This window comes from Bidens hawaiensis, unplaced genomic scaffold, assembly GCF_021521415.1.
Source record: "Bidens hawaiensis isolate Kalapana, Puna unplaced genomic scaffold, B.hawaiensis_p1.1 tig00029220_1, whole genome shotgun sequence".
Classification (NCBI taxonomy): domain Eukaryota; kingdom Viridiplantae; phylum Streptophyta; class Magnoliopsida; order Asterales; family Asteraceae; genus Bidens; species Bidens hawaiensis.
The window spans coordinates 145,397-172,870 of record NW_027494814.1 but is presented as its reverse complement, the minus strand read 5'-3'; the positions used below and the strand labels follow the sequence as shown (position 1 = coordinate 172,870).

At 39.5% G+C, this 27,474-nt stretch overlaps 1 protein-coding gene across 1 annotated transcript; it reads left to right on the top strand.

Moving 5' to 3' along the window:
• The first annotated feature begins 18,128 nt into the window (after positions 1 to 18,128).
• On the top strand, positions 18,129 to 25,876 carry LOC143578365 (alpha-dioxygenase 2-like). Its single transcript, XM_077061964.1, has 7 exons — positions 18,129 to 18,211; positions 18,550 to 18,683; positions 18,993 to 19,205; positions 24,835 to 25,028; positions 25,092 to 25,128; positions 25,285 to 25,487; positions 25,610 to 25,876. Exons 1-7 carry the CDS (start codon positions 18,143 to 18,145, stop codon positions 25,855 to 25,857), a joined length of 1,098 nt encoding a protein of 365 aa, XP_076918079.1. The 5' UTR covers positions 18,129 to 18,142; the 3' UTR covers positions 25,858 to 25,876.
• Positions 25,877 to 27,474: the final 1,598 nt, after the last annotated feature.

Below are 27,474 nucleotides of genomic sequence, written 5' to 3'. Positions count from 1 at the left end.
GGCGAATACTAACTTTCTGTCGAGCATTCTCCTGAAATCGTTCTTTACCTCCAAAACATGTCTACTCATGATTCAGAAGCTACCGTCGAGGAGTCTGACTTGTATGTCGAGAACCCGACGTCTACGTCCGATAAGGATGATAAGAGCACTGCTGGCGAATGTCAGTGTGCTCTTCCCATCGAGCTTTACCGGTACATCGTCCGGAAGTTCATGCTCGAGCCGTTCGAGCCTGAGTTTCCGGAGCCACACCAGACGGTGTACGATGCCCCCAAGGGCAAAATAGGGGTATATGCCGCCTTCTTCGTCTATGTGGGAATCTTAGGTTCCCATTGACGAAGTTTGTATAACGTGTTCTGGATAGACACGGTGTGCACCTGACGGAGGTACACCCAATGGCGATCGCCAAGATCCGCCATTTTGAGTGGGTGTGCCTCATTCTTGGCGTGGATCCCCACGTCGACCGCCTGATGACCTTCTACTTCTGGAGTTGCATCCAAGGCTGGTACACCCTGGTCACCCGGATCAAGGGTTTGAAGATCTGCGCTACCGAGCGCAGTCTTCGGTCTTGGAAGCGGGAGTTCTTTTACATCTCTGCCCGTGTCGTCCCTATAGCGATGACATTTAAGAACGGGAGAGCTCTCCCCAGCCTTCACGCCTCCAACTACCAGGAGGCGGAATGGTTCTCCAAGATTTCCCGGATCCAGACTCCAGTTTTCCGCTTTCCGGAGTCCGGGATGGTGATGCTCGGTATGAGCAGGGTGTGGAAGGATGCTGGGGCGGATGCGCCACAGATTCCCATCGTACTTGAATACGGTTTGAACTTTATCCCTTACGGTATGTCCCGTCTTCTTTGTTGATTTAAGGTTTTTTCTAACTGTTTTTCTTTTTATTTCAGAGGGAAATGACTTGCAGTCCCTCCTGCATCCGCGGGAAGCCGACGGTCCCGCTCGGTTGGGTACTCGCGCTCTTGACGAGAACGAGTTGCCCATCCTTGCGCAGACTGCGGATCGGTTTGTGGAGGCCTACCCGTCAGGTCACGAAATACTGAGCGCCACGCGGCCAGGTAAAAGACTTCAACCCTCGCCCTCTGAATGCTGAAACCTCTGCTGGAATTCCTCTAATCTTGTCATCTTCTGATGAGGAATCCGCAGATGGTCCTTTTCTTGCGCGGAAGAAGAACGCTGCTGGCGGGAAGGGCAAGGCGAAGGTAGCCTCCACCGCCGACCAGGTGAACCGGTCTGAGTCGGAGACCGAGAGTGAAGAGGCGGCGGGGAACCCAGGTGGTGTTGAGACCACTGCTCCGGAGGTTGAAACGGCTGTCACCTCCGAGCAGCCCAGGACGACGACGGTGACCGGTACGAAGAGGCCGGCTCCATCGGGTTCGTCCCCGCCTGTTCGCACCTTCAAGCTCAAAAAGACCCGTAAGTGTACATAACTTTAACTTCATATCTTTCCACTATTATACTTATATATCTTGTCTTCGTGTAGGCGTGGATGCTACCGCATTCCAGGGTGGAGCGGGGAGGAGCACCTCCGGACCCGTGTCGGTAGGTTTGGTCAACCTACCTGAGGCGATGACCCAGGCGACTGCGCCTGCTTCAGTTGGTTCAGTTGCTCACCCGGTTGAGCCAACTGTTCCAACTGTGACAACGTCTCCGCCGGCTGTCAGTGCCATATTCACTGATTCCTTCACTGAGCCGGCGGTGAGTGTTTCTGTGGATTCTTCCATAGTCGCGGCCGCGGTTGTGAGTTCACCTCCGGTGAGTTCACCTCCGCTGGTTTCTACCACGGCGGCCTCCGCTATGCCTCCTACGGCGCCGGCGACTACGGCCGGTCCTTCAGGTATGTCCGGGGTTGGGGCGTCAAGCCAATTTCTGCCCCCTTCCCATCTGCCTGACCTCTTGGATGGATATCCGTTAGGTTCAGGTGATGGGTTTGGCGGCTACAGGCCAGTCGTCGACCCTACAGGTGCGTAGGGTTATTTTGGCCTTTTATTATTTTTTTTTATTCATCTTTTCCTAACTGCTATTTGCTTTTGCAGTGTCGGATTCCAATGAAGTGTATGTTCCACGATGGAACATCCGCCGAGGAACAACCCTTCGGACGCCTGTGGAATGCGTCGAGTGGGCGAGCCACGCCGCCCCAAGTGGGGCGCTGGGGGAAGCAATGTCAAGCTACCAGGAGGGTAGGTTGACAAATGAGCTCCGCATTCTCGTAGCCCGGATGCAGCCGCGCGTCGAGCTGCTTTGTCGTGAAAACGACAAGTTAAAGGCAGCTCGTATCCAAGAAGTAGCTCAGGCGCGGGCTGTCCGGGAGGATAACAGGAGGCTCTCCGCCGTTGCTGCGGAGAAGGAGAAGGCTTTCAAGGCCCTTGAGGTTGACGTCCAGGCTCGTCTCGAGGCCCGTTCCAAGGCCGCCCAAGCTGTTAATGAACAGCTTCGGTTGGCTAGAAACTGCACAGAACGCAACCGAGAGGGCCACCAAGGCTGAAGCTGCTGCTAAGCCTCTACGCATCGAGAATGAGGAACTTAAAGCCAAATTAGAGAGGCTCCAGCAGGCTCATGATGCCTTGGCCATGGAAGATGCCAAGAAGCTCCAAGAGATCTTGGACCAGAGGGGGGTGCTTGACCACACTGAGCGTAAGCTAAAGGGCGTCGAAGAGGCTGCAGCCAAAGATGTGTTGCTTGCCAACCTTACAAAGAACGAAGCCGAACGCGCTCGTAATGAAGCTCAAGCTGCCCTCCAGGAGGCTCTGGTTACCAAGGAATGGCTTCTCCGAGAAGCGTTGTCTCAGGTATGCGTAGTTTCACAATTTCTTTACGCTTTTCCTTAGAAGAGTTTTTGATATACTTCTGTTTTTTAGGTTGTGCATCGGGTGTTCACGAACACATCATATGACGATGCGATGAGCGCAGCCCTCAACGCTTCTCATGAGGATGGGGAAAAGGCTGGCTTCTTGCTTGGTCTAGGGTTTGTTGAACAAGGCATTCCGCCTTCCAACTTCCCTCTTTACAATGTGGATACTGAAGCTGTGTATGACCAAGCAGTGAATCAGTATGCCGCATTCCCGCATCCGGTGGTGGAGAAGGTAAACGAGATTGCTGCTGCTGATGATGGGCTAGCTATCCTCAAAGCTTTCCTTGAACCGCCACACTCTACTGATGGTGCGGGTCCAAGTGGGAGTGGTCCTGAAGCTTGATACTTTAGATCCCTTTCCACCATTAAAGTAGATTTTTATGTTTGTAGACTTCTAATCTTGTATGCGGGTATGTACCCAGCAATTCTTGTAATGTTTGAATGTTGATGGAATAAAGATTATTTGTTAATGCCTTGCCTTGTTTATTTCGCGCATATTTTGTTTTAACTTAGCAATTTCTTGAGTACTTAGATAAGTTAACTTTCCAACGTGGCGGATAATAAGTTAAAGTTTTGCTTCCTCTTTCGTGATTGTGCGGATAAGACCGTCACTTTCACTTAGTAGGATGGCTAAACTTTACCTATATCTGACCTGCGTGGAAGTTTTCCTCATCTTTTCCTTTGAAATTTTCTAAGTGTTTTGAATAAGTTAACCTTTCGACGCGCGGTTGCCAATAGGTCAATGTTCAGTTTCCTCTATCATGATTGTGCGGGTAAGACCGTCACTTTCATTTATTGGGATGACCAAACTTCACCTATAGCTGACCTGCGTGAAGGTTTTCCTTAGAAATTTTTACCGTTTTATGTGTTTATGCGGGTTTTGCCGCCTTCCACACGCAACGACTTACTTATTCCCATATTTATGCGGTGAATACCGGCATCAGTGTGGGAAGTTCATAAGTATAAAGGTAAGGCTATCAACACAATGTGATAAAGGAGAATCATTTCCATTAGAAGTGGCTCTAGGCCTTTTCTTTACAAGTTTGGAATTGATCTACATGTAACATTTGCGTAATTGAGCTTCGTTCCATGTTCTTGGGATAGGAGTGCCATCGAGCCTTTCGAGCCGGTATGCGCCTTTTCCCAAAACTTCTTTGATAATGTACGGTCCTTCCCAGACCGGTGCCAGTTTTCCTGGGCGCTCTTGGTTTGAAGCCTCGTTGTTACGCAATATGTAGTCTCCTACATTGAAGTTGCAGAGTTTTACCCGCGTGTTGTAGTACTTTTGCATTTGTCGCTTATAGTTTTCTTCACGCGCTGCGGCTAAGTCTCTGCGTTCCTCGGTTAGCATAAGGTCTAACCGTCTTTCCGCATCATTGTCTTCTGGCTGAATCAAGACCCTTGGTGAGGGCAAACCAATTTCGACTGGGACCATGGCTTCAGTGCCATAAGTGAGGCTGAACGGGGTTTCTCCCGTACTGGCCTTTTTCAGCGTTCTGTTTGCCCAAAGGACGTGTGGAACTTCGTCTACCCAGCCGGATCTGTGTTCCCGGAGTCTTTTCTTTATGCCTTCGACGATGCTTTTATTTGCTCTTTCCACCTCACCGTTACCTTGCGGGTGTGCCACTGAGGTAAAGGTGTGGGTGATTTGAGGTTCTTCCAGCCACTTTTGTAGCTTCTTGTCAGCAAAGTTGGTGCCGTTATCACTCACCAAAGTCTGTGGAAGTCCAAAACGACAAATAATAAATTCCCAAATAAATTTTTTAATATGTTTTGCGGTTGTTTGGGCTAAGGGTTTTGCTTCTATCCACTTGGTGAAGTAGTCGATGGCTACCACTAGGAACTGAACGTTTCCTGCTGCTGTAGGAAATGGGCATGTCACATCGATGGCCCACTTCTGAAATGGCCATGAAGAGGTGACTGGAACAAGTTCATTCTTCGGGCGATGCGTGTTGGGTGCGTAGAGCTGGCAAGACCTACACTTTCTGATGTATGCCAGCGCATCCGTATGCATCCCCGGCCAAAAGTATCCCGCGTTGTTTAGCTTAGCTACAACAGCGCGTGGACCTGCGTGTACTCCACAGATGCCTTCATGTACTTCCCTTAGGAGGTAGTCAGCATCTTGGTTGTCCACACATCTTAAGAGTGGGCCAAGAAAGTTACGTCTGTAAAGGATGTCATCGATGAGTTGATAGTTTAATGCTTTACATCGTATTTTTCTTGCCTGTGTTTTTGACTCTGGTAGTATACCCGCTGCAAGGTAATTTATTATTGGTGTCATCCACGTTTCTGTACCGGTTTGGATGACACAAATTTCCTTGTGCGGGACTGATGGTGCTTCAAGGAGTTCAATGCGGATGTTTTTTCCCAAATGGGTGAAGGCTAATGATGCAAGCTTGCTTAACGCATCCGCAGATTTGTTTTCGCTACGCTTGACGTGTATGACTTTACAATCATTAAAATCGCGCATAAGGGTTTTTGCTTGTGCGACGTACAGGGCCATTGTGTCGTTCACGGCCGTGTACGTTCCGTTTATCTGGTTGGCTACTAACATGGAATCCACGTGGGCTTCCAAGTTTTTCACTCCCATTTTACGCGCAATTCTCAGCCCTGCCAAGAATGCTTCATACTCGGCTTCGTTATTCGTACTTGGAAAATCCAGTCGAATAGCGTAAGTGTATTCTTGGCCTGCTGGGTTGGTTAATTTCAACCCTGCGCCTGAACCCTCGTTGCTGGCTGCTCCATCAGTGTAAAGTCGCCAGACATCATTGATGTCCTGTGCTGGGGAGGGTTGAGCCTCCTCCTGGCACTCTTTCTCCCGCGAAGCGGGGACTTCTGCAATAAAGTCGGCCAGGACCTGGCCTTTCATAGCTGGTCGTGGCTTGTACTTTATCGCATATTCTCCCAACTCAATTGCCCATTTGGCTAGACGTCCCGATAATTCGGGTTTGCCTAGAACGTTTGCGAGTTTGAAGTTGGTGAGAATGGTGATTGGGTGACCTTGGAAATATCGTCTTAGCCTGCGTGAAGCCTGTACAAGTGCTAAGACTTGTTTTTCCAGGGTAGAGTACCGGGTTTCTACGTCTGTTAGGACACGGCTAACATAGTAAATAGGCATCTGGATACCTTTCCGCTCTACTAGCAGGACTGCCCCGGTTGCTCTATCTGTGGTAGAAAGATATATGATTAATTCCTCCCCCGCTTCTGGTGCTGTGAGCGTTGGGAGTTCGATCAAGCGTGACCGAATTTCCTGAAAAGCTGCTTCCGCTTCTGGTGTCCAGCGGAAGTGCGTTTTCTTTAAACAGTTTCTTAATGTTGACACGAATGGGAACGACCTATCCGCATGGTTTGACCTATCCACATGCGCCATTGTTTGTTAGCCTTCGGTACCATAACGGGATTTGCAACCCATGTTTGATATCTACTAACGCGTACGATGCCCGCATCAAGGAGTTCCTTGACTTGGGTTCTACACGCGTTAGCCTGTTCCGCCCCCATTACTCTGCGCTTTTGTATGACTGGCGTAAAAGCCGGGTCACACTTGAGCTTATGCTCTGCTTTACTTCGAGGTACACCAGTCATGTCAGCTGGTGTCCACGCGAAGATGTCAGCGTTTCTCTGTAGTAAGCGTTTGAGTAAGGTGCGCGTAGGATCAGTGATTGTTGGGCCAATTGTAACAGCCTGCTCAGGGTATTTGCCATTGATGGCCCATTTTTCTGGTTCGGTGATGGTTGGTTTAGCCATCTTTGGTTTGGGTTTAGTTGAGACGGATGCGATGCATACCTGTGTTGGAATACCGTATGCCCGAGACACATAATTAGGTTAATGTGGCTAGCCGTGTTTGATCCAAGTCGGGTCATACCCAATAACGAGTTAGACACACACCAATTATGTATTTGTTAAGATAAGATCTATAAGACAAATACAGAACACGACACATTCAGAAAATCGGGTTTCTGAATACTTACTTGAAAGTGTTGAATAAATTAATTGGTTAATTTATTTATTCAAATAATTATTATTGGAATGATTATTTAACTATGTGTTCTTTTATAAAATGGTTTATAAAAGATGGGGTGTTTATATATTTTATAAAGTATAAAAAAAAATAAAAAAAAATAATAAATAAATATATTTTGGGGCCGGTTTTGGGTGGGCCCCACACCCCAAAGTTTTGGTCAAAGTTGGTAAAGAATGGATAGAGGTTGAGTATGGTTTACTTGACTAAAATCTAACCATGGACTTTAAAGAGATATGATCTCATTTAAAAAGATATGTACACACTTTCAAGTAAGATACACCATTCTCTTTCTCTCTTGTTTTTTGGTTCGGCCGAAATCAAGAAGAAAAGGTTTGGGTCTCGGTTTCTCGTGTTCAAGCTTCCTAACATAGCTCGGTGTGTGTTGGAGGCTCGGGGTATATTCTGTTTGAGGATTTTCCTTTTGAAAGTCTAGCATCAACATCATCATCTTCTTCAACATCAACTACACTCTTAAAGGGTTAAGAATGTAAGTGTTTATAGCTTTGATAATTTAGTTTTTCCGTATCATTTGATCCTTGCTTCGGGTTTCTATTAAATAGATTATTGGTAATCTTATGACATGAATAAACTAGGTTGTTCATGAACACATCTTATATAAACTTGTAATATATACATATATAAACACATGGATACATATGTTTAGTTTGTAAATATCACGCTTCCGCCATTTTAATGACTAGTTAAATGGTTAACTAAGTTTAAAATATCCATAGAAACCCAACAAATGGCATCAAGAGCCGGGATACGGGAAACTAAGCTTCGGGTTTTCGGTTTTATATTTTCCCCTTGAAAGATTTTATACAAAAAATTAACATGCATAATTTTTTTTGTATTTAATCTTGTTATATTTTTTGGCTTTGTTCAAAAAAAATAAAAATAAATATAAAACCGAGTAAATGGGCCGAAGCCCAATTCGGATGATATTGGGCCGAAGCCCACTTGTTTTGGTTATTGGGCTAACCGGAAAAAAAAAGGGGAGAAAGTGAAATGGGCCGAAGCCCATTTTGGTTGAATGGGCCGAAGCCCATGAGAACTTTCATTGGGCCGAAGCCCATGTGTTTTGGACATGTGGGCCGAAGCTCATAATCAAGTTATTGGGTCAAGCCCAAAATGGGTTGGGCTAGGCTCGATAAAGTCAAGGGGTTTTGGAACGGGTTCCTAAGACATAACGGGTTATGTTTGTTAAAACTAGACCGAGCCGTAGACCAAATGGATGTTTGTTGTGATTGTGATTAATTATTCAAAGTTTCGGTTTGTAATAATTAATTAGGGGCAATTTTGTAATTATTTATTCATATGGGTATGTAATAAATAGATTATTTGCAATATCTTTATTTTGTAGAAAAATGTATTAGGACATTTGTTTTGTAAAATTAAAGAAGGTTGCAAAATTGGAAGCTAAGGTCCAAATTACAAGCCCATTGGATCACAAAAGGGGTTGAAGAAGATGCTCGACGTTTTTGGATGCGGGATCGAGTGGGAGCTACAACATCCATGTGTCATGTGTCCCTTAGGATCGGACCTAAGACACACACTTGTTTCGGCTAACAAGTGTGGTCTAACTTAGTGGCTCGTGTCTAGTATAATTGTGTATGCTTGTTAATGATTGTTTGATTATGTGGTTGCTAGATATTAGGATATCAACTTCGTCACATAGATTTAATTAACAAAGCATAAAACGGGTTCTAATAATTATCGGTAATTACGTGACACGTAGTTTAATAAAATGGATTTATTAACTAGCCGTCTCACGCCCATAATAAAATGGTTTTATTATAAATTAGAATTTTGAAAATGGTTTCAAATTAATCATGTTACTAAATGCATGTTAGAACATGATTTAAAGTTTTACAACTAGAATTATTAAAACTAAAAATCCCTTTTAAAATTAAGGATAACAAGTTAAACACCATCCTTTTGTATAACGCTTAACATATTAGTAAGCTCTTAGTGGGAAAAAGGTCACCTAACCGCGTAGAGTAAATTAATATGTTGAGGTAATATTGGCATATAAATGGGAAAAAGGTCACCTAACCGTTTGTATGTTAATATTACAAGTTGATACAAGTAGGACGACTTAAATTGGAACCATGTGAAGAGGGTCACCCAAGCATGGGGTCTAATAGGTGTTGATGGGATAAACATGCCGACACGAAATATGATTTCGAACCGGTCCCATAAACTCTGGAAGTTGCAAAAGGGTTTGCAATTGTTATGAATAACTACCTTGATAAACCGACAATGGGAAAAAGGTCACCTAACCGGAGTCGGGTTTATCGTTGGATTCTAGATTTTAATTATTAATTATATTTGGTATATATATTAAAGGGTATTAATAATTAAAATAAGTAAAACACTAAAATGAACTTAATTAAAATTCTGCAGATGACCGCACACGTCGACGACAACATAATCCCTAACGTCCAAAACGTATCTCTCCGATCAATTCTCGCTAAAGACCGTCTTAACCACAATAACTTTTCGGATTGGTTCCGAAATTTAAGGATTGTTCTAAAACAAGAAAAATTATATCATGTTTTGGAAACACCTATCCCCAACGAACCGGAAGATGGAAGTGAGGTCGAATATATGAATTGGGTCCAACACACGGAAGATTCCATTCAAGTGTCATGCCTCATGTTGGCGACTATGGTTCCCGAAATCCAAAAGGATTTCGAAAACCATAATGCGTACGACATGATTACTCAACTTAAGGAAATGTTCCTTAAGCAATCAAGAGTTGAAAGGTTCGAAACGGTTCGAGCCTTGCATGCATGTAGAATGGATGATAATCAACCAGTTTCAACTTATGTACTTAAGATGAAAAGTTACATTGATCGCCTCGCCAAGCTCAATTGTCCCATCTCAAAAGAGTTAGCAACGGATTTGATCCTTAACTCCTTGTCGAAAAGGTTCGACACTTTCGTATTAAATTATAACATGAATGGGTGGGACAAAAACATTGGAGAACTTCACTCAATGCTTAAAACAGCCGAGGCGAGCATGGGTAAAAGGGTTTTACCCGTGTTTGCGATCAATGAAGGTAAATCCAAGAATCGATCTCAACCCAATTCTAAGGCTAAGGTAGCAAAAAGAAAGGGTCCTCCTGTGCATCTTAAGGGTAAGGGCAAATCACCGGTTATGGCAAAGAAACAAAAGGTTGTGGAACCGAGGGGTCATAAGGATGATCCTTGTTTTGGTTGTGGGGAGACCGGACATTGGAAACGCAATTGCCCGGTCTACCTAAAAGAGCTAAGAGACAAGAGGAATGCGGGGCATGCCTCGGGTAATGTCTTTATGATTAATATTGAGCTAAATCTTATTTCTTCTAACACATGGGTATTGGATACCGGATGTGGAACTCATATTTGCAATTGGTTGCAGGGGTTCAAAAGGAATGAAGACTTAAAGAAGGGCGAAGTGAGTCTTTTCATGGGCAACGGTGCAAGGGTACACGTGGTCGCTAGAGGAGACTTCACTTTATCGTTTCCAAGTGGTTTGGAAGTTGTTTTGAGAAATGTTTTGTATGCTCCTAGTTTGACTAGGAACATTATTTCCGTGCACCTTCTTAGACAATGTAACTTTGACTTTAAATTTGTAAAATCAGAAATGCATGTATCATCTAATGGTATCTTTTATTTTAAAGCTGTACCAAACAACGGTATTTATGAATTGGTTCATGACAATACCTCAAATAGCTCATTATATCAAACTTCCACTAAAAGACTCAAAAAGGATTTGAGTGATTCCTACATTTGGCATTGTCGTCTTGGACACATAAACAAGAATCGTGTAAATACTCTCCAAAAGAATGGTCTTTTGAAAACAAATGAGTTAGGTTCGTTTGATGAGTGTGAATCTTGTATTCAAGGCAAGATGACCAAAGAACCTTTTAAAGGTACAAATGAAAGGGCTAAGGACTTGTTAGGTATCATACATACGGATGTATGCGGACCTCTCAAGCCCACTAGTAGGAATAGTGAAAGGTACTTCATTACCTTTACCGACGATTTTAGTCGATATGGGTATGTGTATCTAATGAAACACAAATATGAAGCCTTTGAAATGTTTAAGGAATTTCAAAATGAAGTACAAAATCAGCTCGACCGAACAATCAAGGTACTCCGCTCCGATAGAGGAGGCGAATACCTAAGTGATGCTTTTCAATGTCATCTTAGAGATTGTGGAATTATTTCACAGTTCACTCCTCCTGGAACTCCTCAACATAACGGAGTATCCGAGAGGAGGAATAGAACACTGTTGGACATGGTTCGATCAATGATGGCACGAAGCTCACTACCGCCATCATTTTGGGGATATGCTCTACTTACAGCGGCTCGTATTTTGAATATGGCCCAGACCAAAAAGGTGGATCGAATACCCTATGAAGTGTGGCATGGAAAGGTTCCATCCTTTTCATATTTAAGGGTATGGGGATGCATAGTTTATGTTAAACGTGACACCCCAAATAAGCTTGAGGCTCGATCCATCAGGTGTATCTTCATAGGATACCCAAAGGATGATATAGGATATATATTCTATGATCCTAGTGAACAAAAAGTGTTTATTTCACGCAAAGGATACTTCTTAGAAACAAGGTTCCTTATGGAAGGACCTAGTGAAAAGAGAGTGGAACTTGAAGAGGTTCAAGAATCACTGGATGATACACAGTTGGTCGATACTAGTTTTCAACACAAGGATGTTGAAGGTGATCAAATGGTTGATCATACACACCTTGCTCGCAGATCTAGTAGGATTAGTCGACCTCCCAAGAAATATGGATTTCTCGTGGATGATTGCTACTTGGTCGATTCGGATGAACCGATCTCCTACAAAGATGCTATGTCACAACCTGATTGTGACAAGTGGCTTGAAGCCATGAGCTCCGAGATGCAATCCATGAACGATAACCAAGTTTGGGAATTGGTTAATCGTCCACTTAACTCCAAAATGGTTGGATGTAAGTGGGTCTTCAAGAAGAAGACCGATATGCATGGAAATTTAGATACTTACAAAGCACGACTTGTAGCAAAAGGTTTCACGCAAACTCAAGGGATTGATTATGATGAAACCTTCTCGCCGGTCGCGATGCTTAAGTCGATCAGGATATTATTTGCCATTGCAGCTCATTTTGATTATGAGATATGGCAGATGGATGTCAAGACCGCTTTTCTTAATGGATATCTTGAGGAAGATGTCCATATGGTTCAGCCTGAAGGTTTTGTTGATCCATCTAATCCTGATAAAGTATGTAAGTTAAGGAAATCAATCTACGGGTTGAAACAAGCATCACGGATGTGGAATCATCGTTTTAATGAAGAAATCAAAGCGTTTGGTTTCGTCCAAAACGGTGATGAGGCGTGTGTGTATAAATGGGCTAGTGGGAGTATAATCATGTTCCTTATTTTGTATGTCGATGATATACTTTTATTTGGAAATGATATACCAAGTATGGAGAGCGTTAAAGCGTGGTTAAGTAGTCGTTTCTCAATTAAGGATCTTGGAGAAGCGACATATATCTTGGGAATAAAGGTCTATAGGGATAGACAAAGGAAATTGATCGGACTCAATCAAAGTGCGTACATTGATAAAATCCTGAAAAGGTTCAGGATGGAAAACTCTAAGAAAGCTTTGGTACCTATTCCTAGAGGAACCGTGTTAAGCTCATCCCAAAGTCCTAGCTCTAAGGAAGAGCAGGATAGGATGAAGCATGTTCCTTATGCTTCGGCAATAGGATCTATTATGTATGCAATGATGTGCACCAGACCGGACGTCTCGTATGCTTTAAGCATAACGAGTAGATACCAGCACAACCCAGGTGACAGTCATTGGATGGCTGTCAAGAATATATTAAAATACCTTAGAAGGACTAAGGATATGTTTTTAATATATGGGTCTGGTGAGGAGGAACTCGTCGTAAAGGGTTACGTGGATGCGAGTTTCCAAACTGACCGAGATGATTCTCGGTCACAGTCGGGATATGTCTTCATTTTGAATGGAGGCGCTGTCTCTTGGAAGAGTTCGAAGCAGGATGTTGTCGCGTTATCCACTACAGAATCTGAGTACATCGCCGCTTCAATGGCAGCCCAAGAGGCTGCATGGATGAAAAAGTTCATCATGGATCTAGGGATTATCTCTACCATTCAGGAGCCCCTAGAGATATTCTGTGACAATGAGGGTGCTATTGCACAGATCAAGGAGCCTCGTGCTCATCAGAAAACGAGGCACATTGAGCGCAGATTCAACTACATAAGGGATGAAGTTGAAAAGGGAAAGATATGTATTCATAAAGTTCATACCGATCAAAATATTGCGGACCCACTCACGAAGCTCCTCGATAGGCCAAAGCATGAGGGTCATGTTTGTGCATTAGGACTTCGGTATTCTAGTGAGTGGATTTAATCTGTGTTTAGTGTTTGTATAAGAACAAATGTAATGGGTATCTCATGATAATTAATTATGTTTTAATTTTTCAATGAGTTATGTTCTATATTTGCATGTTTAATCCATGAATGACTTATGTTGTTCTAAACGTCCGTAGTCGATCATGCTTGTGGGAACAAGTATGAAGGTAAGACTATTATGAACCCGGATTGGTTGATATTCATGTGATGAATATAGGGCATAGGTTTGCCACCAAGGTTCATAGATATTTGTGGGATACAAATATTGGACATGATCCGCTCTCAAGGATCACTGCATGGAGTTAGTGCAACTGATCATAAGTAATCCTTGAGTAAAGGCGAGTATCATTGTGTCCTTTGACCTGAGATGCATATTGGATCTGGTTTTTCATCAAGTCTGATAACTTGACTCTTTTCTTTGTTATTTCGGTAACACGATGACGTGTAAGAAAGAGCTCAGATATCATATGAGATGTCAACGAGGATGTATGCAGTCAAGATGGGATTTGTTCCTCTTATGTGTTGAGAGTTTAAATGTCTAAGGCCTGTTAAGTTAAATCATTGAGAGAATGATCACTCTGTGTCTCTTCGATTTGACAGGACATCTAGTAATAAAGGGATGTAATGATAAGACTTACCTATATCATATCAAGTATGGACTTGAAGGGGATGATGTTATTGAATGGCACTTAGTCAAACACACTAGGGGTGGTGACCTGTTGTTAGGCGGTATTCACCATTAGCATTAACTTCCTATGAGTCTCGTGCAAGTGGGAGATTGTTGGAATACCGTATGCCCGAGACACATAATTAGGTTAATGTGGCTAGCCGTGTTTGATCCAAGTCGGGTCATACCCAATAACGAGTTAGACACACACCAATTATGTATTTGTTAAGATAAGATCTATAAGACAAATACAGAACACGACACATTCAGAAAATCGGGTTTCTGAATACTTACTTGAAAGTGTTGAATAAATTAATTGGTTAATTTATTTATTCAAATAATTATTATTGGAATGATTATTTAACTATGTGTTCTTTTATAAAATGGTTTATAAAAGATGGGGTGTTTATATATTTTATAAAGTACAAAAAAAAATAAAAAAAAATAATAAATAAATATATTTTGGGGCCGGTTTTGGGTGGGCCCCACACCCCAAAGTTTTGGTCAAAGTTGGTAAAGAATGGATAGAGGTTGAGTATGGTTTACTTGACTAAAATCTAACCATGGACTTTAAAGAGATATGATCTCATTTAAAAAGATATGTACACACTTTCAAGTAAGATACACCATTCTCTTTCTCTCTTGTTTTTTGGTTCGGCCGAAATCAAGAAGAAAAGGTTTGGGTCTCGGTTTCTCGTGTTCAAGCTTCCTAACATAGCTCGGTGTGTGTTGGAGGCTCGGGGTATATTCTGTTTGAGGGTTTTCCTTTTGAAAGTCTAGCATCAACATCATCATCTTCTTCAACATCAACTACACTCTTAAAGGGTTAAGAATGTAAGTGTTTATAGCTTTGATAATTTAGTTTTTCCGTATCATTTGATCCTTGCTTCGGGTTTCTATTAAATAGATTATTGGTAATCTTATGACATGAATAAACTAGGTTGTTCATGAACACATCTTATATAAACTTGTAATATATACATATATAAACACATGGATACATATGTTTAGTTTGTAAATATCACGCTTCCGCCATTTTAATGACTAGTTAAATGGTTAACTAAGTTTAAAATATCCATAGAAACCCAACAACCTGGGGGATACCGGTGATCATCGCTACACCCTCAGCAGTTGGCCATCCCATCATGCCGTGGACTGAAGATACCACGGCGTTGAATCTTGCCATCCCGTCTCTCCCGAAGAGAATGTCGTATTTGTGATGTGGCTTCCTCATTACGACGAAGTCCACGTCTTCTGTGCGGGAGTATTTCCCGTCCGTGAGAATGACGGGGAAAGATAGGATACCCAGGGGGGTGTTTGTGCTGCCGTCGAACCCTTCCATTGAGGCGTAAACCGTTTCCAGGCGTTCTTTGTCTTCGTCGTCTAGCTTGTCGAAGAACTGCCTGTACATAACCGTTGACGAGGCGCCGTTGTCAGCAAGAGTGCGGGAAGTTATGTAATGCCCCAGCTGGCTTTTGATGACGATAGGGCCTTCCTTGCTGGGTCCTCCAGGCACTCGCGGGAAGCGCACCTCAGCTTCCTTCCATTCGCATGGTTCTGTCGTTCGTCTTTTTCTTCCTCTGATGTTGCCATGAACCATGTGGATGCTGATGTCAACGGGCTTTCGTCCGTTGCCTTTATACCGGTTATCATTCCTTCCTCCATTCTTGATTGATGCCACAAGGTGTGCAAGTCTTCCATCCTTGACGAATGTTTCAACAATATCCTTCAAGGATGTACACTCCTCTGTACTGTGACCCTTTGTCCCGTGGAAGTCACAGGATTTGCTCTGATCCGCATTAGGTCGTTGCCGGATCATTGGAGCTTTTGGCCATGGGAGTTTTTCGGTGGCAAATATCTCCGTGACGCTTTTGGTGAGTGGCGTCCACCGGTGTTTTCGGCTTGAAGGGTGCGTGTTATCCCTTCCGCCAACAAGAGGGCGAGAGCTGGATGAGGTGTCAAAGTTTACCCTTGACTGCCAAATACCTAGCTTCCTCTTTTTGTTCTGCCGGGCGATCCGAACATTGTTTTCTCTGGTCGTCTGCGTGTAGAGATGTGTACTCTGGGGAAGATCCCTACCCAGTTGCTTCTCCGTCTCGGCAAAGCGCTTGGCCGCCGTCATGATGGCATCCCATGTGGATGGCATGCCGTCCTTACCCGTCAACGTGCGGATAAGCTCTGGGTATTCGGCGCCTTGGATGAAAGCGGCGCGAACTAGATCTTCACTTATGTTGCCCAGACTCAGCTTTTTGGAGTTGAAGCGAGTGATGAAGTCTAGTAAAGATTCATCTTCCTCTCTCACGCAGTTGAGGATCGTCCACTGCTCTTCAGTATATTTCCTCTGTTGACTGAAGTGTTGGCTGAACTTGTGTTGAAAGTTCGCCCAATCATAGATGTGGTGGACCGGTAAACGATCAAACCACGCCCTGGCCGCTCCAACCAGCGTCATCTGGAACATATAACACCACGTGGGTTCTGTCCAGTTACTGACGGTTGCCCCCGCTATGAATCTGTTCAAGTGATCGTCTGGGTCAGATAGACCATCATAAGTGCCGATGTTGGACATCTGTTTGGCACTTCTCGGGGCGATTGCTTCCGCAATGTCCCTTGCAAACTTGGATGTTCCCGCATTTGCAGCAGTTGGTCTAAAGGTTTTGGAGAAATCGCGTGGGTTTCCCCCCGCGTTCCTTGGTTTGAAGGTTTCTCCGAAATTCCTTCTTGGTTGGAAGTCCGTTTCTTTACGCTTCCCTTTCGCCCTATGGCGAGGGTTCGCGTCAGTGTCGTATTCCTCCCGATCATCGTCCGAGTACTCGCACTCACTGTTCATGTTGAGCTGTTGTCGAGTGCTCCCGAATTCGTCAGCCTGTTGGAGTGAACGCAAGCGTTCATCCAACTCAGCTTGGAATTCCTTCTGACGTGCTTCGGCCCACGCCTTAACTTGATCGAGTGTTTGGCGAGGGAGCCTCGTCTGTTTCTCCAACTGGGCATCAGTGAACCCCAGTGAAATATTGTTTACTGCACTTGCCCCGGCTTGGGTAACCGGGGTAGTGTTCGTAAAATTTGTGTAACCGCCGGTGTTCCCCCCAGTAGCTGGGGTTGTGGTTACCGGGGTTTCTTGGTCACTTACTGGCCTTGGGACCGGAGTAACGTTAACCATTTTTTCAGAAGTTTTGAAAAAACTGAATTAGTTCTAGCTTTTATGCACGGATGGCGCCAATGAAGAAACACTAGGTGACCCCGAGTAGATTATGGATAATCTGGGGGTTAAGTAATGTTTCCCACGAGGGTTTGGTCCGGCAAAGAAGGATGTTCTTCAGATGACCTGCAAAACAGACACCGTGAGCTCGTCACTGAGAGGGGGGGGGGGGGTTCCTCCTTGTGACCACCCTCCGGCGTGAGAATCAGACTAGATTGCTCTGAATATAAGTGTATATTGAGAGAAATAGCTAGTGAAGGTAAAATACCAGATGATCCTACCGTTCCAAGGTGTTGGAGTATTTATAGCCGAAGGTAGGTTTCCAAGCAGGTACAGCCAGCTGTATAATATTCCTGTTCTACCAACTATGGGCTACGCACGTGCCATGCTGGTTGGTGGGTAGGCAGCGGCTGATAGTGACCAGGCCGGCTGTGTACTATTCCTTTTCCACCAACTGCAGGCTATGTGCGTGCCACGACAAGGGTTGGTGAGTAGGCAGCGGCTAATAGTGACAAACAGTACTAGAGCATGCTCCTCGTACTGTTGTCGGTGAGCTGTCACCCTGTGATTGGTTCATGGGTTGCTTTGGTCAGATCTTGTCTATTTTGTCCATACCTTGGCAGGTATAGTACAAAAGATCTTCCAGAAGCATACGGACTGGCTCATTTGGGCGGGAGTATTCCCGCCTTGCTCATTCCTTCAGGTGACACTGAATTATTGAGTTAGTGCCTTGTGTGTGTAGCCTTGCTATTAGTGCGGGTATCCGCAGCTGCGGGGACAGGCGGGGTACTTCACCATTGGGAGGCTTTCCCTGCGGGAACAGCTGGCGTACTGCGTGTAAGGTCTTCATCTCTGAGCATGGTGGGTCCTGCGGAACCAGTTGGTCCTTGCGCAAACGTCCCTCTTCAAGGTGAGTCTTGCGGGTCCAACTGGGCTCTGCTGTGACCTACCTCTTCAACTGTGGGAAGCAATTCAATATGATAGCTTGCTCTTGGTTACAGTTCATGATTCATGACTGGATTGATCATATGGAGGATACCCATCAGGTCAGTGTAATTAACTTCTTCAGTTGATTATGCCAGATAAGAACCTTAAAAAAATGATGAATGGCCGATTCTGTTGTTAAGTTTATTGAAAGTACGTTTGTTGTGAATTTAAACTTGTGAAGTACGCAAATCTAAGACGAGAGTCCAGATTTCTTTTTACCTTTTTTTTATTTGAAATGTCAACTATACTCTGGAAAGTGAAATTATTCTTAAGATAGCAGCTTCAACCGTAAAATCACTAACTTAGATGCATCTATTTTAAAAAGAAGTCCATTAGAAAAAATATTAGTTGATAAAAGTAAATCCATGAACATTGAGTTTGTTATTCGTCGTTATAGGTTAAAATTGTAGCTCCGCCAGAGGTGGCTGAGAAGTGCCCATTGAAGTCCTTTAAGTTTTACAAGAGCAAAGAATTTTCTACAGGATCACATCAAACTAAGACTGGCTTTCTAAATTCAAGGACACCATGGTGGTAAGTTGCTTCAACTTTAGGACTTCACACAAGTCAAATGACATTGACCAATTGAGCATATCATTAGGTCGGTAGGTCCGACGTCCCATGTATGTGTTTTAAAAAATTATATGCTTTAGCCTTTAGGGTCCTTCATTTATGTGTGCCCTATTTTTTTAACGTTTTGTCAAATAGTAACATATTATAGTAATCACATATGTAAAAATGCCAACATAATATACAACGAATACAACTATGATTTAGAGTGATCAAACTTTATAAAAATATGGAACCGTCCCTGACAATTGGAATGTGAACTAACATGAACAGGGATGGAAGTGTTATTTATGGAAACAATGAAGCCGGTATGAAGAAGATAATAGCGTATAAAGATGGAAAGCTAAAGATAGCTAAAGATGGACTTCTTGAACATGATGAAAAGGGATTCCGATATCAGGAGACGTCCGAAATTGTTGGGCTGGTTTCTCCCTCTTGCAAGCATTATTTGTTAAAGAGCATAATCTTATATGTGATATGCTTAAGGTAAATTAATCCCACCCAACATTAATCTCTTATATGTTATAACTAATTATTTACTTAAGAAATTGATTAAATTTTTTTAATATATATATATATATATATATAACTAATTATTTACTTAAGAAATTGATTAAATTTTTTTAATATATATATATATATATATATAACTAATTATTTACTTAAGAAATTGATTAAATTTTTTTAATATATATATATATATATATATATATATATATATATATATATATACCTATATAAGATCGGGATCATGAGAGAATCTTTTTAAAATTAAGAACTATGAGAACCATTTTAGACCATAAAAAACCCAAAAATAAAAAAAAATCATAAAATTAAAAAAAACACAAAAATAAAAAAAGTAAAAAAAACCAAAATTATTATTTTATCATCCCGGTTTCATGAAAAAAACAAAAAAAAAACTCGATTTAGCTAAATTATATACACATATGTATAATATATCCATATATGTACATTTACATGTTTTTTTTGTACACATATGTATAATTTAAGATAAATGATACTGTAAATATGTGTATATTACGTAACTAAAGATTATATAAAATTATACATATGTGTATAATACGACGTTTTTTTTATTTTCTTTTAATGAAATTGGAATGAAATATAAGAATTTTGGTTTTTTTTACTTTTTTAAAATTTTAATTATTTTTTGTTTTATGATTTTTTTAAAGATTTTTTTTAAATGTGTTTTTAGTGGTTCAAAGTGGTTCTCAATTTGCAAAGGATTCTCTTAGGATTCTTACCCTACACACACACACACACACACACACATATATATATAGGGGATGGATCTTGCGAGTAGTGATATTACAGCGAGAAGTGAATGTGTAACTCCATTAATCCCTAATTTCTCTCCATCTCTTATGATGTTACCTACATGTATGTAGGTTAGTTGTGTTTATGTCTTATCTACACACATTCAAACCTATATACACACATATACATGCGTACCTACACACATTCAAACATACCTACACACATACAAACGTATTGAGCAACATTCAAACCTACACACCTACACACATACAAACATACATATACATATACAAAAATACGTACCTACACACGTACATACACACTACAAAATAAGAAAAAGAGTGAAAATAGGGATTAATGAAGTTACACATTCACTCCTTGCTTCAAAAAAAATTTATGAAATGAACCAATACCTATGTATGAAATATTAAGTTATATTCAAGTATTAAATGGTTAAAACTTTATGAAATTATATTGGAGTATGATATATTGATATTGAATTATGGTTTTACATTGTCCATGGATTGATATTGAATAATAGTTTTACATCAGTCCATGGTTCTAAAGAATGCTTCCATCACCATCTAGTTTTGTAGAAATATCTTTACGGAAACACAATCTCAAGTTGTCAACCACTAAATTGGCTCTATGCAATCATTTGATGCGACAATTTTAAGTTTTCGATTGTTTTCTAGTTTGTTATTTAAAATACAACTTATTATTGTAGAAACTCTTATCACGTGTTATTTTACGATTTTTACCTTTATTTGAAGGGAAAATTTTTAAAATGCCCCATTTAAACAAATATATATTATAAATATGACCCTTTAAAATTTAAATTCCTTCTTTGTCCCTTTACTAACTCATATTCGGCACTATGTTAGAAAATCGAGACATGTTTCTTAACTCGCCGCCTCCCCTCCATATTAGCTCATAACCCGTCGTCTCCCCGCCATGTTAGCTCAAAATCCATAGTATATCCATGTTAGCTCAAAACACATCGTCTCCCCTCCATGTTAGCTCAAAACCCATCGTCTCCCTCCATGTTAGCTCAAAAATCATCGTATCCTCACCGTGTTAGCTAAAACTTTATATTTTACCTTATCTTTACTATAAACATGGATCTAAAACTTAATTGAAAAATATTTAAATATTGTACTTTTTTTTGTTATTAAGTTCTTGTATATTGGATTTCGACAAATCATGCATACCATCAAATTATTTTATGTGTACCTTAGATATATTTTTTTAAATAATAAGATTTATTAGATTTAATTTTTTAGCTAACACAGTGGGAAGGCGACATGTTTTGAGCTAATGGAGGGGAGTCGATGGGTTTTGAGCAAACATGACGGAGAGGCGGCGAGTTAAGAAATATGTCGTCTCGATTTCCTAACGTAGAGTTGAAGACGAGTTAGTAAAGTGACAAATGGGGTATTTGAATTTTGAAAGGACATATTTGATATCCCTCTATAAAAATAAGACATTTTAAGAATCTTCCCTGATTTCAGTGCACATTTTATTTTATTTTATATATAAAGAAAACTGGGTCGTACATTTATTACACGGGTAAAATCATTTTTCTACATATTTATAAGTATACTAGCAATCACTATCTTTTATGTTATTTTTCATCAAACTAGAGGATGAGAGAAAAAAATTTGAGTGATTTAAAAATATTTACCAAAATATGTATTTTCTTAAAATCTTCCTCCTCTCACTCCTATTCTTATTGGGTCATTGAATTATAAAAAGTTTTATATTAAATAAAGCTATGAAAAAATTTCTAATAAATTTTAAACATTTTGTTGGACTATTATATTTTTATCGAAACTTATTAACTTTTAAATTATAAACATTAAACCTAAGTTATTGATTCAAGGGTAAAGTTAAAATACAAAAAGAGATAAAAATGAGAAGTGTAAGAAGGATTTGTGATCACACAAAACCCCTTAAAAAAATTAAAAACAAATAATAAAATAATATAAATTAAAACATAAATAAAAACGAAAAATTTTAAAAACTAAAATGTCTTCCTCGTCATTCCCGCTAAAAAATTGACGAAAAGATACAATAACGAAAATGAAAAAAAGACACAATTATTACTAAAAAATACATACTTATAACTAAAAAAAGACACAATAGATCACAAAATATAACACATTGCCAAACAAAATATAAAAAATGTTGAGTAATATAACAAAATATCAAAAAAAAAAGACACACTAAACAACGAAAATAAACACAAAACACAATATTAAACAAAAAGACATAATGATATTTTTCACTCACTATTGTGTGTTTTTTTTAAAAGAAAGATGGTGGAAACATTTTTGTGTTTTAATTTTAATTTTAATTTTTAATTTTGAGTTATGATTCTTTTTTTATTTTAGGGTTTTTTTGTGTGGCTACAAATCTTTCTCATTTTGTTTCCTTTGTAGAATAACATAAAAGTTGTGAAGTAAACATACAAATATACTATAAAAACTCATGTATTATTTCGGGTATTAGAAAATTGGTATCGGGTATCGGGTATAACCGGGTATGGGTATAGGGTATGACCGGTTTCGGGTATTTACGGGTATAAATCGGGTACGGTTCCGGGTACGGGTATTGAGCTCAAAATGCATACCCTATCCATACCCTACGGATAGGGTTGGTTCCAGTTTCGGGTATAGAATACTCGGGTATTAAAAAAACCGGTTCTGGATATTTTTTTCGGGTCCAGTTCCGAGTACGGGATTTTTGTGCACCTCTAACTTGACCCATTGATTCAGTTAGTTTTATTCTTTTATATTTTATTCAAGGTTTTATAAATTTTCTTTTACCTCGATCTTCAACTTTATTTTGCGTAAAACAAATTACAATATCAATATAATATTATTTGATCCATTATAACATCGTCTTTTGTGAAGGAGAATTATATGTATGCGTTGATTGTGAACAAAGCTTGATGAGGTTGACGTGGTAGCTGGTTATGGGAATTATCAGTTCAATATTCCGGTTATATCAGTTCTTACTAAAGTATTTTTAACAGTCAAAACAAGTTTTAAAATATAATAAAAAACGTTAAGTTACATGAATTGTGTTTGCTACATAAATAAATAAATAATCATAAGTATTAAACTAAGACACATTTGTCATGACAAAAAAAACTCGTTTATATAACAAAACCATTTTCTAGCAAATACTCCATCTAGGAATTTGCTAATCTACCAAGTTGGAACGCTAGAAGCTGAAATTAATTAAATTCAAATAATGTTATATAATAGTTTTATAATATATGTGCTTAATTAAGAAACGAAAACACATATTTGGGTTTAGTAAGAACTGATATAACCGGAATATTGAAGTGATAATTTCGATAACCTCCTACATCAACCATATTTAGGAGAATAATTGTAGTCACCACCTAAATTAACAATTCATTGATGGGAAGATGAAGCAGTTACAGAAACTTCAACATGCTCATTTAACATTGAATTTTGATTTAGAACCTAAATATATTATACGAATATCAAATTAAGCAATGGTGATTAACAACTCAATTAGAAGGAAAAAATATAATACTTTAACCCTTAAGCGAACATTGAACAATTGAACAATAATCAATAATACATGAGAATCGAACATTATCGTAGAAGAAATATTTATAGCGTTAGTAGGGAAATTTTCCTAAACCGCAAGAGAGAGAGAGAGAGAGAGAGGAAAATAAAAATGCTTATTAGGGTTTTTAATGCTAAGGTTTATATAATTGGTTTTTAATTTTAAGGTTTAAATATATATTGGTTGATTAAAATTAAAACCGGTTACCATAACTTGTGAAAGGAAAGTTGTCATGGTTAATTATTAAATTAAAATTAACTTGTGAACATGTGGAATTAGATACATGGAAAGTTGATGACCAGGTCATCTCCGAGAATGATAATAAAAATTTAGGCCTCATGCGAAGAAAAATTACTTTAACCTTGTTTCTTCTTCTCCCAACACAGCCACAAAGCAAAAAAGAACAGATATCCAATGGCTACCTGCTAGATCCGCCTAAGAAAACTCTATTGGTGCTTCTTCACGTTTGGGACCCTTTTTATTTTGGGCCTCATGCCTCAGCACGGTTTGCACAACCCTAAAACCGGGCCTGTTGATGACATAAAATCCTATGTGAACAATCTAGATGAATAAGACGTGTACATATTATGCTGCTTTAATAGATTAGTAAGATTGAAAAGCTTTTATATTGGTTATGGGTTTGATATCTACAAGAAAAATAAATTTATTATTTAATAAAAAGAAAACTTAAATTGTTGCTTTATATATCCGCATGCTCCTCGATATCCAGAATTTGATGACGATAAACTATACCAGCATGCAAGATTGATAACTTCAGCAATTATCGCAAAGAACCACACTATTGATTGGACTGTCGAGCTCTTAAAGAGCGATACCCTATTAGCAGCAATGAGAATCAACTGGTAAACAATTCACAAAACAAGATTTTCTTCCTTCAATAGAACTATACGTTTTCCCTTACATGTTTCAACATTTCTTTTTTTTTTTTTGGAACGGCGAATTTCATTAACACAAAAAAGCCAACCAACCCGCTAACAAGCAGCTAGCGAGCGGGGTACCACTACAACAACAAAATAAAACAAATTACAAATAAAATTAACTTTCTCGATCAACCTTTTCCAATCTAAAACCAAACTCTTCGGCTAGTTTTTGATCCATAGAAACGCCATAGACAAATATCGATCCGAGAATAAGAAATTGTTACATGTCCGCCGTAAAGTCCATCATGTTTTGAAATAATATGTTAAAAGAGTGACATGGCTAATTGCAGGTACGGCATGCTTGGGAAGAAAATGAAGGATTTGTTTGGAAATATATTAGGACCTGAACTAAGTGGATTAGTTGGTCTTATGAAACCCCAAGATCATGGAGTCCCTTATTCTTTAACAGAGGAGTTCGTAAGTGTCTATAGAATGCACACAATACTGCCAGATAAAATAATTCTTCGGGACATCGATTACGTAAGTGTCTATAGAATGCACACAATACTGCCAGATAAAATAATTCTTCGGGACATCGATTATGTAGATTCAGAGCACAAATTCAGTCCACTAGTTCAACAAGAGTATTGTTCTTTTTCTTTTATAGATCGATGTATACTCATTCGATAATTGTAATAGTCATTCCACACATTTCTGACAAATTTTGGCATAAGAAACGACCCAGTTTCTAGTATTGATACGAAGAGATTGTAAAATATACCATTCAACACTTTCTACAGGGTGAGAATGAAGGATTTGATTGGAAAAGAAGGGGAAAAAAGGCTATCTAAAATCGGTATGGAGAAGATGTTGGTATCCATGGGCCATCAATCATGTGGAGCGGTCTCTTTGTGGAACTATCCGTCGTGGATGAGAAACCTTGTTGCTCATGATAACGATGGAGAAGACAGAGATGATCAAGTGGACATGGCTGCTATGGAAAGTACGTAAAATCTTTTTCAAACATGATGTTATTAGGATTAATGCTCTTGAGACTTCTAGTGTTTTTTCTTTAACATGTTTTATCTTAGCTAGTTTAACACGCATGTTGACAAATTTATGTAGTTTATAGAGATCGAGAAAGGAATGTTCCTCGATATAACGAGTTTAGGAGGAACATGTTAATGATTCCCATTAGCAGATGGGAAGATTTGACTGATGATGAAGAGATAGTTAAAGCGCTCAATGATGTATATGGATATGATGTTGAGAAGCTTGATCTACTAGTGGGAATGCATGCAGAGAAAAAAATTAAAGGTTTTGCCATTAGTGAGACTGCATTTTTCATCTTTGTGTTAATTGCTTCAAGGTAATGCTCGTGTTATTCGCTAGAACATAATTAATTATTATGTTACTTGCTGAATATAAATTCAATGTTTAACCCTGCATGCACAACTATAATTCACAAACATACACCGAGAAAGGACTACAATGGACTAATAAGACTGAGAGTCTAAAAGACATTATTGATCGACATTTCCCCGAGATGTCAAAGACTTGGATGAGATGCTCTAGTGCATTTTCGGTGTGGGATTCAGACCCAAACGCAGCTAACTATGTACTTTGTATTTGAGATGCCCTGGTGTACACTAATTTTAGTGATTTAGTTTATTTTGCTATGAAAAGCTTTGTTAGTATGAAGAATTCTCGGTACTTGTTTAGTTTTCTCAAGTTGTATTATGTAAAAAGACTGTTAGTTTATCAAAAAGATTACTACAGATGAGGTGATGATTCTTCTCTCTCTACTATTTAATAGCATTTTAATAGGAGTGGAAAGGACACTCATGGGTATTATCTATGCATTGATCAATTAATCATCTTTAGCCATATCATTTTTACCCTTAATTACCCACAAACTACAAAATTAGAGGCAATACCTACCCACAAGTACCCTAAAACTTTATTAATATATTTTAATTTTTCAATGTTTAATAATGAATCAATGTTGAGTGGCAAACCTTTACCATAAAATGAAGCCATACACCTTACCCACATAGGATGGGGTGGTGTTGCCATATGTTTGGCAATCATAAAAATCTTTTTTATTTTAGCTTTATGAAGCCCAAATCCTGGCTTTTAAAAATGGCTTTTTCAAAAAGCCAATAAGCACTTTCTAAACTCAATCCCAAACATGCCTTTAGTATTAAGTTTGTAATTAACTTGTATTACCTAGAAAGTGTCGGTTATCACTGTCGCCTTAGCGAACTGGTGCCAAGGATGTATTGGACCCCTTCGCCACATATAAATACCATGTAATTCATTCATCTCACTACTAAAAAACTAGACCTTTTCCGTCAAAAATATTCGTAGATAAATTATCGGAAACGTAGATTAGCGACACAACAACAATGAATGGTACTTGTTTGTCGGAAAAACCTCCGGCTGGGAAATACCTTTCCGAGTAATTTCCCACAAATCTTTTCTTAAAGTATCGACAACTATGATTTGTCGCTAACTTTGCGAAAAAATATGGACAAAACTTTTAGGTTATTCCGATCATTTATAGAGAAACTAGTAACAAAACATAATTTTATTAATATCTTTTTCTATTTATTAATCATAAAAATTAAGTAGTAATATCAATTAATTTGATTTCATATCCGACGATTTCACAACAAATCATATTATTTAAATGTAAAACAATTTTAATTGTAACGACCAATTTTTGAAAAAAAAAACTATTTTTTTATTTACTATTGTACTATTCTTACAGATGAATTTTCGACAAAAGTGAAATTTTAATTTATTATATATATTTATGACTAAACTCTGACAGAAAAACTAAATTATTTCTTTAAAAAATCTAATAAAAAAAGCTAGAATTCCATAAAAACAAAAACAAGATTTAAAATAAGTGATTCTTTTACAACACCCAAACAAAATACCAATTGTTCAAACATGTCAAAATATCGAACAAAATAACGTAAGTT